The following is an 18,470-nucleotide window of genomic DNA, read 5'->3' as shown; positions in this document are numbered from 1 at the left end:
CACTACTGTTGTTGCATGGAGGGATCTCTACTGTTGAGGGCTAGGAGGTAGCAATGGTTAGTGCAACTAGGAGTAGTGTCACCAGCCATGGTTATTGGGAGGTTGTGGGAGCATTGAGGGTCCCTGCAAAAACCCTAGCCCTTTGTGCGATTATGTCTATAGCAAGAGTAGAAGAGACAACGATGAGTCATGGGGGAAACGCTGCGATGGCGACGAAGGGAGGGAAGAGAAGGGCTTGATTGGGAAGCCATAGCAATCGTGCAATTGGTTAGCAGCAAAGCACCAAGAGGTTGGGAACTATAGATCAGCAAGCTAGAAGGTGCGCTGCTGGAAGGAGACGTTGGCAATGACATCTCCAACGAAGGTGTGGCTAAGGAGAGAGATGGTAGTGGAGGGGGCAAAGGCGATGGTCATGGCAGTTGCTACATGAAGGGTCACTACTACTGAGGGTTAAGAGGCAACGATGCCCACTGCGGTCGCTGTGTAGAGGGATCATTGCTGCTAAGGGCTGGGAGGCAACAATGCTTGCTGCGGTCGCTGCATGGAGGCATCACTGCTATTGAGGGCTAGGTGGTAGTGATGGCTGTGCAACTAAGAGCAATGTTGCTGAGGGCTCGCTATAATTACTAAGAGGTTGTGGGAGCGCTAAAGGTCCCTACGAAAACCCTAGCCCTCTATGCGACGGTGTCTGTAACAAGAGCAAAGGAGACCATGATGAGTTATGGGGGAAATGCAATAGCAACTGCGAAGAGAGGGGAGAGAAGGGCTCGACCGAGGGCACTACGATGAGAGATGGGATGTGAGGAGTTATAGTAGGAATACCAAGGATCGCTGTTTTGATACCATATAGTAAGAACCCTAAGGTTTTATCATAAAAGAAGAAGAGGAAGAAAGGGATAATATCACTTTGAAGAGATCGTCCTCTTAGGATTTGTTAAAGGCTAAAATATTATTTTTTTATGAAGAAAAGAAGCAAATATATCCCTATTGATAGAGTTCAACTCCTAAGTCCATTAAGACTTAGACTCCTCATCAAAATAATAAATCTCAAATAAGACCTCTAGTCGACTTTTACTGGAACTAGAAAACTCAAGAAAATATTACATCAGTTTAGGACTCAGAAACTCATAAATTGAAGGGTTCCTAATATATGTGTAAGTATATCTACTATAATCGTCAACAATCACAAGTAATATCAATAAGTATAAATAAATTTATGTGAATTAGTTATAATTGTCTAAAGGTACTTACTTGATTTATTTGGCACACATAAAAAAAATTATTTTTAACAAATTTAATTTTATACATTCCTCTTAAAAGTTTTTTAGTTTTAATTTGTGAAAATAAGTATAAATAATTTTATACTAGCTTTGATGCCCAAGCCATGTATCATTATTTAAAATAAAAAAAATAAGTTATATCACAAAAATTATCAAGATCAAAAGATCAATAGTAAACATTATTATTTCTTAAAGCTATCATAGATTTTTCTATTATATACTTCTATTATAGAAGTATTAGATTTAAATTTAATATTATATCTCTTATCATAAAATTTGTTAATACTTATTAAGTTATGTTTCGAAGCATTTACCAAAAGCATATCTTTAGTTAAAAGATTTGATTTGTTACTAATATTTTTAATACTATTGATTTTTCTTTACTATTGTCTCCGAAATAATATATCCTCCATCTTAGCTAATGAATTCCAGGCATATGCATTAAGCATCAACTATCAGAATATTATCTTTTGCTCGTAACTTTTATTCGGAGATATACCTATAAGAAACAAGAAGTTCGTTCTACATATCTATTTAACTTTTAGTCTTTTGTGGTTGGATCTATATTTCTTGATTTTTGGCTTCAAATTATTCATAATTTCTTTATGAACCTAAACTAATTTAGGATGACTATATTTTTAAAAAGAGCATGTGTAAGCATAGTAACTAAACCTTTGACAAAAGTTATATTTAATTTTAGGAAAAATATATAATACAAGTCTTTTTACAAATTTAGTTGGTTGCTTCTACTTGTAAAACCAATACTTTTTTTTATAAATACATAACATTGTTTAGTAAGAATCATATCAAGTGACTTATTTTTTTTATTTTAATTTTTTAATATTTATTACAAAAATATATTTTCTTTTTAAGATATTTGTTTATATTATTACTGTCAATTGATTCTTTTAAATAATATTCTATTTTCTCATTCATGGTAATTAGGTCTGTTTTTTATTTTTTTTAATATATAATTTTTTAAATGACTTCTTTTTAAGTTCAATATTAGATAACTTTAAATATATTCTACTTTCTCATTCATGATAATTAGGTCTTTTTTATATTTTTAAAATATATAATTTTTTTAAATGACTCCTTTTTAAGCTCAAAATTAGATAATTTTAAATCTTCGTATTTAAAGCAAGAAGTACAAGATATTAATATATATTTGCTATGCATAATTTTTAATATATTAAATTCATTAGTAAGTAATACATGATTCCTTTTTAGTGAATTATATTTCTTATCAATTTTTTTGAGTTCATCATATAAATTATTAAATACTTCAAATAATTCATCATGCAATAAAGAAGTTTTGAAAGAATCAAATATCTCATAATTGAAAGTCATTAAGATATAATTTATTATTTCTTTTTCATTATGTGTTTTGTTTGTCATTTTATATATCATTAAAGTCCTATGTGTTTCAAGAAGAAGATTATTCAAGTTTCTAGCTCATATGATAAGGTATAATCCAACCAATATAATCAAATATGATCCAACTCATATAGTCAGGTATAATCTAGTTCATGTAGTCAAACATAACTCAACTCATATATCTAAAGATGATCCAAATCCATGTGATGAGATGCAAACTAAGCATGACCTAATTTAGTAATAATGCTTAGTCAACTAGTGACTGAAGTTCAGTCCACTGCGACAATAGCATTAGAGGATAAAATAGATCAGCTAACAAACGCAAACTCACAAAACTTGCAGTCTTCGTGCCTGGAACTTTCAATCAAAATATGAAATCAACAGCTAATTTTTACCCAGCATACACGATAGAGAAACCAGCAGAAGTTGCTTTGACTCCATTCACAATAGAATGCTGTCTCTGCATTACATGCTTGAACACTACCTAATAGAGAAGTTAATGTTGCAGTACGAACTGCAAAGATCGTAACCATTACAATTTACTGCAAGAGGCAAAATGAGAGAGAACAAAAACTAGAGTGAGGCGTAAGATAGCTCTCAACTACATGATTACAGTAAGTAACACAAAGTTCTTTATGTTAGTTCTTAGTTCATGAAATCTACATTACATGAGACACTTTGCTTCCTCTCCGATTTCTAACTCATGAAAATGGATAAGACTAAATTAAGATCAAATGGCCGGGCTGTCACAAAGACAGTTGACATCAAAAAACAAATATGTAGATTCCATAGATCTCAGTGGTTACCAAATTCAACTTAGATTAGTTGGATCCCTAAATGGAAGAGCTTGTCTCAAACTACATTGCATATAGTCGAATCATAATATTGTATCTGATTGACCCCGGTATCTTTAATCCATTTTAATCCGACGTTAGCACTATCACACGTGGATGTCGCCCTGTAATAGGATCTGAAGCATAAATTTATTGTCTTAGCACTCCCAAGGCAGGGAGACTTAAAAGATGATTGATTGATGGGACTTCGTTCCCTTATCCAACTTGGGATGCGAAGGCTTCAACTTATAGCCTCGTCAACTGTACCACAAACCTCGACTCATAAAACTATGGAAGATACTGTTGGCTGGCTGCTCTACAATGATATGGCTTCGAGTACGAACTCCAAACCATTCATTCGTACTCTCTGTGTTGGAGGTTGGTTGGCAGTTCCCATAGAAAACTCCGGGGAAGAGAATGGTAGGTGTGGTGTAGTCTTCCTGTTGACAATTTTCAGGCTCATCTCACAAGCTTTCTGCCTCGGGATTTGTTAATGTGGATGGTTGTTGATTTCAATACCACTAGGGAGATGCCTAATTGTTAGTATAAAACTTAGTTCCAATGCCTAACGTAGAGACAACTTACGCTTTGTTCTTGAATATTGTAAGGAGTTGACCATAGTTGGAATCAGCCATTAATTTATAGAACGGAAACTACAGGTTTGGGTACTGTCCATTTTGCATTACAAAGCCCAAGGCAGGACTTCATATGTATTAACCATGCACAAACATTTAGATCTTAATGCATGAGGGATTCGCGGGATTAATAACCCTAAATATGTCATTTTAAGTCCATCAAAATATATGAAAGAAATTATTAACTTTAATTTTTGTTGATAGTGAATATGAATTTATTTTATAAAAATTAATTATAAATATAAAATATTTAACTAAATTATTTTATAACATAAAAAATCTTGTTGAGATAATCATCCTAATTATTTGATAGAATTATGATAACATGTTATAATAAATTATTTAAAATTATGATAATATATTGTTAGAATATTAAGAGGATTAAGGTGCTCTCATTAGAGGCATCGATCTTGGATCGAAGTAGAAGAAATTATTGATGAGACAGAGGCTTAGTAAGAGCATATATAAGTTGATTAAAAGATGCGATGTGAGAGACACATAGCTCATTATTATGAATTATATCATAAACTATTAGAGCTAGCCTTAGGAAATTTATCAAAGGGTAATTTTGGCAACCCAACAAAGATAATAAAGCGAAAAGATAAAAGAAGCGACAAGAACACCAGATTTACGTGATTCGGTTAATTGACCTTGATCTACATCCATGGACGAAAGAGGAGCAAATCACTACTATAAAAGAGGGACTATTACAAATGCCTTAGGAAGATGTTCCTAGGCCATAAAATACCCGAATATATTAAACAAGAAAAATCTAAACTATAAGCCCAAACTATTTAACTGAGTGTGGACTTAAACCCAAAGCAAACACTTGGGTTCTTCTTGTGGTGCATTTGACTTCAAAGCCCAGACCCTTATTTATAGTTCCAATAGGAGATAACAAGTCTGATTTTCCCGATGTGGGATTATGGGACTTGCCAAACTAACAAATCTCCACCTTGGCATGTCCCAACAAAACTTGCTCCACCTTCTTCATAAAAGCCCCAACAGGCAATCATCAACAATGAACACTAACCAAGTCCAAGCACTGCTTGAACTTGTAAACCAGAAGAGGCTTCGTAAGCATATCAGCTGGATTGTCCTTTGTATGAATTTTCTGAACAAGGACCTTTCCCTCAGCAATGATATCTCATTTGCATCCAACAATTTTCTTACCCGAAGGCGGCTTCACAAGATCTCAAGTTCTATTCGGATTGAGAGATTCAATTTTTTCATTCATCGCGATCAACCACTTAGCAGAATTATCACAAGAAACTACATCTGAGTAGGAAGTAGGCTCACCAACTTCACTTGTTTCTTTTGTAATAAACAAAGCATATGCAACCAAATTTGCATATCTTTGTGGTGGTCAAATATCTCTCCGTTATCTATCCTTGGCTATGAAATATTGCTCTTCCTCTGGATCATCTACGTCAGTAGACTCGGGACCATCTACTGGCATTCTTTGAGTAGAAGAGTTCAATTGAAAAGAATTAGACCTACTAATCTCAAGCTCCACCTGCTTCTGCGCACTATCATTTGTATAACTAGTAGATTCCTCTTTGGAAGATAACATAGATAATTCATCAAAAGTAACATCTCTACTGATTATAAATTTTGAGGATTTGGGATCAGAACACCATAATCTATATCCTTTCACCCCAGAAGCATACATAAGGAAAATGTATTTTTTAGCTCAAGGCTCTAATTTTCCTTCATTTATATGCATGTATGCTGGACACCCAAAAAAATTTAAATCAGAGTAATCAGCATGAGTACCTGACCAAACTTCCTCCGGAGTTTTAAAGTTAAGTGCCGCAGAAGGAGCGCAGTTGACAACGTAACATACCATATTAATCTCCTCTGCCCAAAAATCCTTTGTCAACCCTACATTTGAGATCATACATCTTGCTCTCTCCAAGAGTGTTCTGTTCATACGTTCGGCCATACCATTTTGTTGAGGCATCATCCTAATAGTGCGATGCCGAACGATTCCTTCATTTTTGCATAATTCATCAAAGTCACCTTCACAAAATTCCATGCCATTATCTATTCGAAGCTGCTTAATCTGTTTACCTATTTGCTTCTCAATCAAAGCCTTTTATTGTTTAAATGTTAGAAAAATATCATTTTTATGCTTCAAAAAATAAACCCAAACTTTCTTGGAATAATCATCAATGAAACTCAACATATACCTAGCACCACCCTTAGACTGAACATGAGCTGAACCCCAAATGTCTGAATGAATATAGTCAAAAGTACCTTTCATTTTGTTAACTTCCGAAGAATTGAAGCTGACTCTTTTCTGCTTTCCAAAAATGCAGTGTTCACAAAAATCTAATGGCCCAGTACTCTATCCGCAAAGTAGACCCCTTTTGCTCAACATGCTCAAACATTTTTCGCTCATATGACCTAAATGCATATGCTATAATTTGGTGATGTCAGAATCAGACAATGATGATGATGAGACTGCAACTGAGCCTGTGACAGTAGTTCCCTACAAAATATACAAGCTACCATACCTACAAGCTTTCATAACAACAAGGGCACTTCTAGAAACTTTCATAACTCTACCTTCAACTGTGTATTTACACCCAAGGGCCTCTAGGGTGCCTAAAAAGACGATATTCTTTTTTAAATCAGGAACATGTCTAACATTAATGAGCGTCCTCACAATACCATCATGCATTTTAATTCAGATTGTTCCTCTACCAATAACATCACATGCTGCATTATTGCCCATCAAAATAATTCCACCATTACAAGATTCATATGTGAAAAATAAATCTCTATTATGACACATGTGATAAGAGCAAAGAATAACCCGAATCTAAAATTCATTCATCTTTAGACCTCGTCCTGTTATTAGTAGTAAATAAAATATTTCCATCATTCTCATCAGCTGCTACACTAGCTTCAGCGGACTCAATAGTTTTCTCAACAATTTTTTCCTTTTGCTTTAATTTATTTTTCAATTTAAAGCAATCAGCCTTAATGTGCCCCATTTTATGAAAATATCTGCATTCTAAATTTCTATGCCTGGATTTAGATCTAGATTTAGATCTATTACTATCAAATTATTTTTTATCCATTCTACCCCTGACAATCAAACTTTTAGCCTGATTCTCTCTACTTTCCCAGTGATATTCCTATCTATCTGCTCCTTAGATTTTAGTGCAGATTTAATTTCCTGATACGAAATTATTTCTTTTCCATAAATCTTAGTATCACGGAAATGCTTAAAAGATTGGGGAAGAGAACACAAAAGTAATAAGGTCTTATCCTCATCATCAATTTTTGCATCTATATTCTCCAAATCCATAACCAAGGAATCAAATTTATCAAGATATGAGAGTATATGTACCTTTAGTTATCCAAAGCATATACAAACTCTACTTTAAGTAGAGACGATTCTCTATCGTCCTCTTCATATACAAGACTTTAAGCTTGTCTCATATGCTCTTAGCCGTAATCTCCGTAGCTACCTCCCGTAAAACCTCGTTAGAGAGATTTAGAATAATGCTGGATCGAGCCTTCTTATCCATACCCGTAAGATCTTCCTTTAAGTACCATCTGGAATGTTCTCAGCTCCCTGTAGTGCCAAATCAACTCCGTCTTAAACCAGAATGGCCTCCATCTTGAGTTGCCACATGCTAAAGTTGACATTTCTATCGAATTTCTCGACAATGATCTTTATTATTGTCATCGTTGCCAAAAGATCCCGAAACCAGGCTTTGATACCAATTTGTTAGAGCTAGCCCTAAGAAATTTACCAAAGGGTAATTTTGGCAACCCAACAAAGACAATAAAGTGAAAAGATAAAAGAAACGACAAGAACACTAGATTTACATGGTTCGGTCAATTGATCTTGACTTATATCTATGGACGAAAGAGGAGCAAATCACTACTATAAAAGAGGGACTATTACAAATACCTTAGGAAGATGTTTCTAGGCCATAAAACACCCGAATCTATTAAACAAGAAAAACCCAAACTATAAGCCCAAACTATTTAACTAAGTGGTGACTTAAACCCAAAGCAAACACTTGGGTTCTTCTTGTGGTGCATCTGACTTCAAAGCCCAAACCCTTATTTATAGTTTCAATAGGAGATAACAAGCCTGATTTTTCCGATGTGGGACTATGGGACTTGTCGAACTAACACAAATAATATGAAAATTGATAACTATATGCTTCATTTAAGAGTGAAATATGGGATTAACACAAAGATATATTATCTCAATATTAACCCAATATATAAATAGAGGATCAAATAATGTGATAAAGAGTTCATATAGCAATGATTGAATCTAACAAAATTCAATAATTGTAGAAGCAACCACTTGATATTTAGCCTCCGCATAAAATCTTGCAATAGAGCGTTAATTTTTGAAACTATAAGAAATTGGATTATAACTAAGAAATATGACATGAGCACCGGTATATGTTCTACCATCTTTATTAGATGTCCAATCAATATTTTAAAATACATAAGGCAATAGAAGAGAATTATTTTAAAGAAATAAGCCATGATCAATAATATCATTTAAGTATGGAAGAAAATGTTTAATAATTATCCAATGGTTAAAAGTAGGCTTGTGCATATGTATTGTTTAGATGAGTGACCGTCAAATATTGTATATTATCACAACTTGACGATACTTAATGGCATCATTTATATTAGCTTAAGATAAGAGGAATACTTGTAGAGATTGGTGTAGTAATGATATTGGTTTCAATCATCTTTGTGCGATCAAGAATATTTATGAATATACTTTTGTTGAGAAAAAAATAGACCATTATTGTGTAGATGATGTACGCATTAAGAAATTAGTTGAGGGACCCAAGATCTTTGATAGAAAACTCATTTAAGCTGTTAAATAAAGTGATAAATTATTATTAATTTATTACTAGTAATAATTAGGTCATCCATATAAACTAGTAAAAATATAATCATTCACTCATGAGAATAAATGAACGATGAATTATCATATTGAGAATTATGAAATCTATTTGAGACTAGATATGTTCAAAGTTCATGATACCAAGCACGAGGGGCCTACTTAAGACCATAAAGAGTCTTACATAATTTTCAGATGATGAAGATTATAATCAATAAAGCTTAAAGATTATCTCATAGATACATCATCAGAAATATGACAATGAAGAAATATATTATTCACATCATCCCCAATTATTAGATAAGGTAAGACATAAAATAATATGAATTATTATTGACTTCACAATTGGGCTAAAGATATCATGGTACTTAGCCTAGACATTAACGAGATCCCTTTACAACAAGACTTGCTTTATACTTATTAATGGATCTATCGGGATTTTTTTTTGGTATAAAAAACCTATTTACATCTTATGAAGTTTTAACTTAGGTGGGTTGAGACTAAGTCCTATGTCGTAATAAAATATTATATTTTTTTAAACATTACTACTCCTTAATTGAGAAATTTTAATGTTTGATTGATAGTATATGGCTCAAAAATAAATTTTTAGGATTATTTTATGAAAATAAAAAATTGTTTTTACAATTTTGGATCTAGTAACCATTGAGTGAATTAGTGTAGACCAATAACTTCTTTGAGACATGTTAAACAAATTTTTTTTAAAATAATGGATACTGAAATCAAATCTTATTGTGAATTCTCTTTATGCATGGCACTCTTATGAAACAATTGGATGGATGAGGTAATATGTTGTTCATTATGTACTATTGAGGAAGGGCCTGATGGGTGATTAAGTAGATAAAGCATTTAGATTGATGGGTGGGGTTTACATTTCAACCTAAATAGGAATGATAATATGAGATTGCTTAAGAATTTAGGGGACTAAATTAATAAATTTATTAGAAGTTAGTGTAGCTAAAAAAAGAGTCAAGTAATTTACAAGAAAAAAACATATTCTATAAAATCAACATGGTGAGAAATAAAAAAAAATTGGTTGATGGATCAAAAAATTTAAAGGTACTTTAATTAGTAGAATATCTAAGAAAAATATATGATTTTGATCGAGCTTCTAGTTTGTTACAGATCTAAGTTCTTAACTATAGATAATATAGACATTCAAAAACATATAATTTATAGTTAGTAGCAGATCCAAATAAAATTTTCAATGGTGAAATTATGTTAAAGACTAGAATAAGTATGCGATTAATAAGATAAATTAACGTGACAAATGCATCAGACTAGAATTTAAGAGGTGAAGAAGCTTGAGTAAGGAGTGTGAGACCAGTTTTGACCAGTTTTGACGATATGATGACATACCATGATCCCATTATGTTTAGTAGTATATAGAAGGGTAAGAAAATTAGAGATTCCATTGGTTTTAAAAAACTATAAAACATTTGAAATTTACCACTGTTATCAAAGTAAAATAAAATAATGGATAGTTGAAATGACTTTTCAACAACATGTTTGAACTTAAGAAAAATAAAAAATATTAGTTAAATCTATCATGAGATTATATTGGTGAAGGACCCTAAACATTATGATATATACATACGTTCAAAAAGTGAATTACTTATGAAAGAGGATATAAAAAATGAAAGATTATATATTTTATTATATTTGCATAAATTGCATGAGAAAGGATGATAAGATGATAATGATAAAGGTAAATTATAAGAACAAACAATATGATTTGAAACTTTAAATTATAAGCTTCATAAATTTCTTCAAAAGATATAGAATTATCACAGGTAAGAATCATAGTCAATATCTACTTGTAATATGAACCAAGACCATTTAATATATAAAAAATAATCTCTTTATCATTAGAAGATGCATGAGCCATAAGTGCATATGCTTAAATTTTGATAACTTGCATATAGTCTAAATTGTGTGCCTTTAAAAAACTTAAAAGAGAGTTTCTCGAAGTTATATAAGACGATCACAAGATTAATTGGCATATATTATTAAAAACTTAGATTACACTTCATGAGAGAATTTTGTAGAGGCTTTATAAGGAATGATAAGAGAGAGAGAGAGAGAGAGAGAGATTGATAGCACTTCTAAAAAGATAATCTTGACAGATCCAAAAAAATATATTTAGGGTTAATAACTTCAAGATTTGTAAAGAACAAATAATGGTATCATCTACATAATCCATAAGATCATGACCGATTAAAAAAGAATACAATTGAGTATGCCAAGAGATATAGTTTGTGGACATGGGTTTGAGAAGCTTAGGGTGCAACGTTAATGGAGATAAGAATATTTTCAAAAGTAAAAGAGTTGGGAATGATATGGGATGAGTGACTAATTAAAAAGATATTATCGATCACATCGAAAAGTGAAGAAAAAAAAAGACCCGAGGATACTCGCAAGAAAGAGCGCTTGTTAAAGAATAAAACTCTAATAGTATAAAAAAATGACTAGTTTAATTTTTTATTGATAGTGGGTATGAATTTATATACATAAAGAAAGATTATAAAATATAATAATTATATATTTTTTAATAATAATAAATATAAAATATTTATCTAAATTATTTCATAATATAAAAATCACGTTCATATCATGATCCTTATTATTTGATAAAAATAATAATAATAAATTATCATAATTTTTATGATTTAAAATTATAATAATATAGTATCAAAATATTAAGATAATCAAAATAATCTTATCATGATTTATTTTTCTCAATAATATCTTTTAAGAGTTTCTTTTTTTTTACCTGAGTTGGATGCACGAATTAGATGCCAAAAGTGACGTTGTTTTCATTGTTCACAATCCAAGATTTTTTTTAAAGTGATTGATTTGTATGTTCTTTTTGCAGTATTTCTTGATCAAATAATCTACCAAGAGAATTTGATTAAGCAATTAATTCAAAGCAGATATATGTATTGTGTACGACGACAAGAAGATGTTGTTGATAAACGAGAATTCATTGACCAAAACCTCGATCCCAAGGTTGAAGATGGTGGCTCCTTACACTAATCATCGCAGTAAATGCGATTGCATGCATAAAATTAAGACGACTTGGAGGAGGTGGAATCCAAACCTGAGGTGGTGCAGAAAACAATCCATTTGCTGAGAATTATAACGTCAGGCTCAAGTTAAATCCAACGATGTATCTATCCATGAGAAACTTCGTCTCATGGTAACCTATAGCAGCCTTTCGTTTGTGTTTGGTTTTGGTGATGATACGGAAGTCAACTCTCAAAATTCCATGGCGTTGACCGTAGCACCCACCAAGGCAGGCTCTTAAAAATATCCCACTTGGCTGAGGATTGGATCCATCATTGTTTCGTGTACTCCCCATATTTCTATTTACTAGTTGGCATAAGTGAAAGCTCTCTCTCTCTCTCTTCTCAGCCTTTAATCGCTTTGGACGTTGACTCCATTGCCTCGATAAGATCATTTAGACCAGAAGTCTGAGCAAGAATCGGAAGGTGAACATCAACTACAAGATCATGTCGTCGGAGAAGAGGGAGGAGAGGATAATGCATATAGATCTCTCCTTGGAGCCAGCAGAAGATGAGGAAAGAACACTAGAAGTAGGTCGTGAAGATGGTGATCAACAACAAGTAGGAAAGGAGGAAGAGGAAGGTGAAGACAAGCAGGAAAGTAGCAATCATGAGGAGGACCAGGAGGAGGAGAAAGATCAAAGTCATGAGAAGCCCATGAAGGATGAGGTTAGCTCGCTCGCACAACATACTGTGTTCTTACCTTCCGTTATCTCTGCTAAGATGTCGTTGCAGTTGTGCATGTTGCAAGCTGAGATGAACCGAATGAAGGAAGAGAACAAGCTGTTAAGAAATGTCATCGATCGCACCTGGAAAGACTACCATGAGTTGCAGATGCAATTTGCAGGCATGCAGCAACAGGATCGACATCCAAAAGTAATCATTCTATTACCTGAATCTTTTCTCTTCCATCCAGCAGAAAAATTCAATCATTCAACTCACATGAATTGGTACATTTAGGAGCGTCAAGTTTCGAATTCGCTTGGCGAAGAGAGGTTGCTAGAGCGGAAGAAGCCCGGTGAGAGCAAAGAGATCAAGGAACAACCATCGATGGTGGCTGATGACAAGGAGTTGGGCTTATCTTTGAGCCTGCAAACGTATTCAGATCCACACGAAAGAGAAGATGCAAGCTTTGAGGAGAAAGGTAAGTGCCTGAGAATCTGTCAACCACTCGATGCCAAGCTCCAAACTGGCCAATTGTCCATGACAACGAGTCAAAGCATCAACCCAGCAAACAGAAAGACTAGGGTCTCAGTGAGAGCAAGATGCCAAGGCCCTACCGTAAGTCTTACATGCTTCTCTTTGGGTCCTCTTTGCGTTCATGCATTCGAGCTAATCAATTCTCCTTTGCAAAGAGTACTTGTAGATGAATGATGGATGCCAATGGAGAAAATACGGGCAAAAGGTGGCAAAAGGGAACCCATGCCCGCGAGCCTATTATCGATGCACCGTGGCACCAGGATGCCCAGTTCGAAAGCAGGTAGCTTGCAGAACCAAAGCCGATCTCCAATGTCTCTGCCAATCAACTCGAGCTTCGTTCACGTTAATGTTTGTATCAAACAGGTGCAGCGATGCCTCGAGGACATGTCGATACTTGTCACCACCTACGAAGGGACGCACAACCATCCTCTACCAGTCGGAGCAACTGCGCTAGCCTCCACAGCAACAGCAGCATCTAATTTCACGTTGTTGAACGAGACAAATTCCTCATCTTCTATTTCTAGCCATCCGCCATTATCGTACTTGAGCCCTTTCCTAGCAAGTCCTTCTCCACATCTACCGACCACGAATAGCTTCGCCAGCTTCTTCGGTGCAGCAAGCAGCAATGGCCATGGACAACAGCAACTTGGTCTCTTGGGACCGATGTATCCATGGGCTGTATCCTCCTCGAATCCCGCCATTGTCAGTGGAAGTTCTTGGCTATCAAGTAAGGGGGTCTGGAACAGTGAGGACGGGAAGTATTCAGCAGAAAAATCTAGTGCTACTGCTGCAGACCCAAAGCTCACCGTCACAGTTGCAGCAGCCATTAGCGGAGCGACGTTGGCTGGGAAGGACGGGGAGAGCAGCAGCAGAGTTAGCAACCATTGGGTGCTCGAGTCTGCCTCCCCGCACTAAGCGTAGCAATAAAGGAAGGTTTATAACCTTACTGCGGCATTGATTCTTGCTTCATGTCGAGGCTTACATGATTGCCTTGTCGTTGTTCACTGCTCGTCAAACTCTTTTTAGTGATACGAAAGATACTAACTAGATTTGGTTGCTCAGTCATTATATGGGTTTTTTTTCTCTCATTGTAGCTAATTAAATTGGAGGTATTGAATTCTAGCAGCAAACAATGTAGAAAAGTTACAAGATCTTCATGGTTAAGAGATGATAACCAAGTAATTGACCCAAGCAATTCCTTAAATTGAGGATCATGCCCTCCATTATTCTTAGAAAAAAAAGAAAGTAGAAGCAACAAATGCATTGTCAAGTGAAAGTCACCTTTTTTTTTTTTCTACTTCTACTGTTTGTGGGGAAATTATTAATGAAATAATGTTGAAATCAACAACTGATTTGCCAATGTTCTTTGCATTGACTCCTATCTTAGATACTTAATGGTGTTTGTTCAGAAGAGTTAGCCCTAAGTTCTTCACCTTGGCATATAAGCATGACAGTTTTAGCATGCATCTCAATCTTGTTCATAAATGGTTTAGCTTACTGATATCAGAGTAGTTGACATATGCTCTAAAGCTGGTTGAAATGGCACCAAATGCCAGTTACACTTTCTTTTTCCTAATGATATCATTATATTTTATCTTTCTGAATTTTACTTATTAAAACCTCAAGATTATATCATGAACAAACCAAATTTGCCCATATCTCATTGCTAAATCATAATGATGAACTAGTACCCATATCCCACACACTCAACTGGCCTCGAGACCAATGTTTTGCATGGATTCATGGTTGGAGATACCTAGCTTGAAGGCATATATATAGCTAGTTTCACTCACCAAGTTCTTTTTTTATATATATAATAGCCCTTATTACTAGTGCAAAATAATTCTTTTGCAAAACTTCGTCACATTGACATGATAATAGCTAATATTCCTTGATGAGGGATATAATATTTTAGCAATAGAGTATAGCAATCTAATATCTCATTAAGATGGTATGACATGCTAAATTATTGTTGATGTACAAGTCTTAATGAGAATCTTTTTTGTATAATTCTGGCCCCGGGAATCAGATATAGATCACTGATATCTGTAGATTCTGAGTTTTTTCAGAGCAGGGGAAAAAATTTAATGGCTCTAATTAACTTTGTAAAAGTTTAAGTTCATGTACCATAAAAGAGTGAGTCCTTACGTAATGTGAACCTGATTAGAGAAATACATTCATTATTATGGGTTTTTTTTTCTTGAAATAAAAAGAAATATCTATATAATTAAATGTCAGATACAAAAGACTCTGCTACACATGGAGCAAAAGAGGAGGAAGCTAAACTATGAGCCATGAAATTGAACTCCCTACGTATGTGTTTGAGAACTATCAATTACTTCAGTGGGCATTAAATTTGATGCCTGTGATGGTAGATAGAAACAACTAAGAAGCTTGTGGATGTTCCTTTCACAAAATTGATGACCCCTTGGTCATCTAAAAGATCTAAAAGGACCAAAAGGTTCTTCATATGAATCATATATAATTCAAATAGAATATTGTTGTCGAACATGTTACAGCACATTTAATAATTGTAACTATCAGAAGTCGAATATGTTTTGTCATCACTAAATTTATGTTCATATGCATATAACACCTGTTGATGATTCCAATAGTCAAAATGATATTTGGATATTGGAGGAAGCCTGCCAAGCGGGAATCACATGAAAATCTGGTACGATCATATATGGTCAACACCTTCGAAATATTAGGTTTTGTTCTATAAGGTCAAATTGCTTCACGACATGGTTAGCAATTCTCCTCAAACTCTTCTTGTCCCATGAGGTGGCTGACTTTTTGAATCTCAAAACAAGTGTCCAAGCAATCCTCCTCAATCTAGTCCCATGAGGCAGCTGACCTTTTGAATCTCAAAACAAGTGGCCAAATCTTCCTTATGCAGCGTGTCGTTCAAGTCAGAACCATGAAAATTGCAATGAAGATCGAAGAAAGATCGAAAAAGTGAAAAGATTAGATGTGTACCTGCGATGGATCGAGCAATTTGCATATACACAGAGTTTCACTCATCAACTCATCGAATCCGGATCACTAATTCAAAATGCTAAGTCCAAGTTAATTATAATAGACCTATCAAAAGGGAAAGTAATCAACGGTACATGTTAGCATCTAACATGATGTTCACACCAATGTTATCTATAATGTTTTTTTGTTTTATGGATGCACCATGCTCTTAAATTTCCCTTGCCCTAACACAAATTTTAGCTAGAACTTGGAACAGACTTGTTCCTCACCACCATCCCCACCTTCATTCCAGCTTTGTGGTTGACAATACAATGTGTAATGGAGTTGCTCTCTCTTGGAATAGCAAGAAATCTACTTCTCTCCTAATGAAGTATATCATAGCCTGTTATCTTCTCCGTTGCACAAATTATTGGACTTCATAAATGGCAATAGGAAGAGGGTGTGAGGAACCTCTCTGGAAGTGTACTTTCAAACTGAAGTTGGCCAATCATCTCTGTCATGAGCTGAGTATTATCTGACAACATTCTGATGATCCACGAGGAACCTGCCCTCTCTAGCCAAGGTTGCCAATCAATTGTTGTGCCTACTGACACAAAAAGAAAAAAACTAGCGACAAGATCATAGAATTCCATAAGGAGCACGTGATGGCCGACAATAATCTTCTTTTTCCCAATTCAGTTAGCTAAATCATATACGTAATGTCATGAAGGGTTAATAGACGGCATAATAAATACAAAAAGATAGGAAAAGCTCACAGTGTGACAATACTCAAAATGTAAAGATGTTGCTCCTAATCCAAGTTTGACATGATTTGCCACCACCTATTTTCCTTGGTGATTAGAAAACCTAATTATTATGGACAGTTCGACGTAGCAAGTCTTCAAAGATACCACCACAAAGAAGAATACACAGCCAAAACAATAACTTTAGTTATATCAAAGTTTTGCATTGTATCACAGAGAAATTAGTGGCTACCACTTCGTGGATGCCATTCTTCAAATTAGTTGATAAATTGCTGAAGATTGATCTTAGTTCAGATACTTGATAAGATTAATACTGAGTTAAGGTCTGAGTTCAGAAACATTGTAAGAGATTTCAATATTTCACAATTTGATTTTTTGAGGTAAACTATACCAGGAAAAATCATGTGATGCTCATAAGTTTGCGTCTAAACCTGCAAATTCCCAAGACCAAGTTCAATCTGGTTCATCATTAAGAATGTGTCATGTTGTTTGCAATGGTTCATCATTAAGTCTAATTCAGTTTTTCTTCGACCAATTCTTTTACTGGCAGAAGAATTTAACTTGTTTTACTATTCACATCTCTACGATAAAAATGCATCTGAATTCAAACAAAAACTTTCGTAGTAGTAAAAAAAGTGTGTGAATTATGGAAATTAAAACTTAATTCATTAGGGCTGATACTTGGAAACACGAGACTGCCAATCGAGAAAGAAGCATTAATTTATCATCAAGAAGATTGGACGGATTTGGCAACGCACATACAGTCTTTAGGCAAACCAAAAACCTAATAGAAAACGCATGATAACCTTGGAGAAGCTAACCATGGCAGCGGACGAGGGCGGCGGTATTGATCAGAGATCTTTCACGATCTGTATGCCCATGGAGCGCGCAGTGCCCATGATAGACTTGCAGATGGCCTCGACAGAAAGGTGCTTGCAAGAGGGGTCGGCCTGCTTGATCTTGGCGATCTCGTAGACATGTCGGATGGTGATGGAAGAGGCGACTACGTGGCCGGGGCGGCCGCTGCCGGATTCGACGCCGGCCGCCTTCTTGAGGAACCAGGCGACGGTGGGAGACTTGACAATGAACTCGAAGGTATTGTCCTTGTAGGCGGTGATGGTGACGGCCATGGGGGTGTCGGGCTTGTACTTCTGGGTGCGCGCATTAAAGTCCTTGCAGAAGGCCATCAGGTTGAGCCGGTACTGCCCGAGGGCGGGGCCGACGGGCGGGGCGGGGCGGGCGCCGCCGGCTGGCACCGTGAGGCGGATGGTGGCGGCAATGGGCCGCCGGGCTACCACGTCCTTCAGCGTCGCCATTCGCAGCGGATCGAGGAATTCCACAGGGATCTTCGCCGGGATGGAAGAAACCTGCTGAACGATCGGCGGAGGCTTCCCCCTCAAAAAGCCGCCAAAGCCAAAACCCTAAGGCTGAGCCCAACATGGG

At 35.3% G+C, this 18,470-nt stretch overlaps 2 protein-coding genes across 3 annotated transcripts; one reads left to right on the top strand and one right to left on the bottom strand.

Annotated features, from left to right (window-relative positions):
• The first annotated feature begins 12,438 nt into the window (after window positions 1-12,438).
• On the top strand, window positions 12,439-14,370 carry LOC135616201 (probable WRKY transcription factor 9). Its single transcript, XM_065115394.1, has 5 exons — window positions 12,439-12,774; window positions 12,841-12,981; window positions 13,066-13,386; window positions 13,472-13,585; window positions 13,669-14,370. Exons 1-5 carry the CDS (start codon window positions 12,553-12,555, stop codon window positions 14,218-14,220), a joined length of 1,350 nt encoding a protein of 449 aa, XP_064971466.1. The 5' UTR covers window positions 12,439-12,552; the 3' UTR covers window positions 14,221-14,370.
• A 2,020-nt stretch (window positions 14,371-16,390) lies between these two features.
• Window positions 16,391-18,459, bottom strand: LOC135584364 (uncharacterized). Of its 2 annotated transcripts, none has more exons than XM_065117905.1 (2): window positions 17,849-18,459; window positions 16,391-16,870 (listed from the first exon to the last, which is right to left on the bottom strand). In XM_065117905.1, the coding sequence occupies exon 1, from the start codon at window positions 18,341-18,343 to the stop codon at window positions 17,879-17,881; it is 465 nt and encodes a 154-aa protein (XP_064973977.1). In that variant the 5' UTR covers window positions 18,344-18,459; the 3' UTR covers window positions 16,391-16,870; window positions 17,849-17,878. The 2 variants fall into 2 exon arrangements, with proteins under 2 accessions (XP_064973977.1, XP_064973976.1); XM_065117904.1 differs by having other exon boundaries at window positions 16,391-16,867.
• Between the last annotated feature and the right edge of the window lie 11 nt (window positions 18,460-18,470).

The sequence above is a fragment of the Musa acuminata genome, chromosome BXJ2-7, assembly GCF_036884655.1.
Source record: "Musa acuminata AAA Group cultivar baxijiao chromosome BXJ2-7, Cavendish_Baxijiao_AAA, whole genome shotgun sequence".
NCBI lineage: Eukaryota > Viridiplantae > Streptophyta > Magnoliopsida > Zingiberales > Musaceae > Musa > Musa acuminata.
Note: the sequence above shows the minus strand (reverse complement) of the source record. Positions and strands in the feature narration are given on the sequence as shown.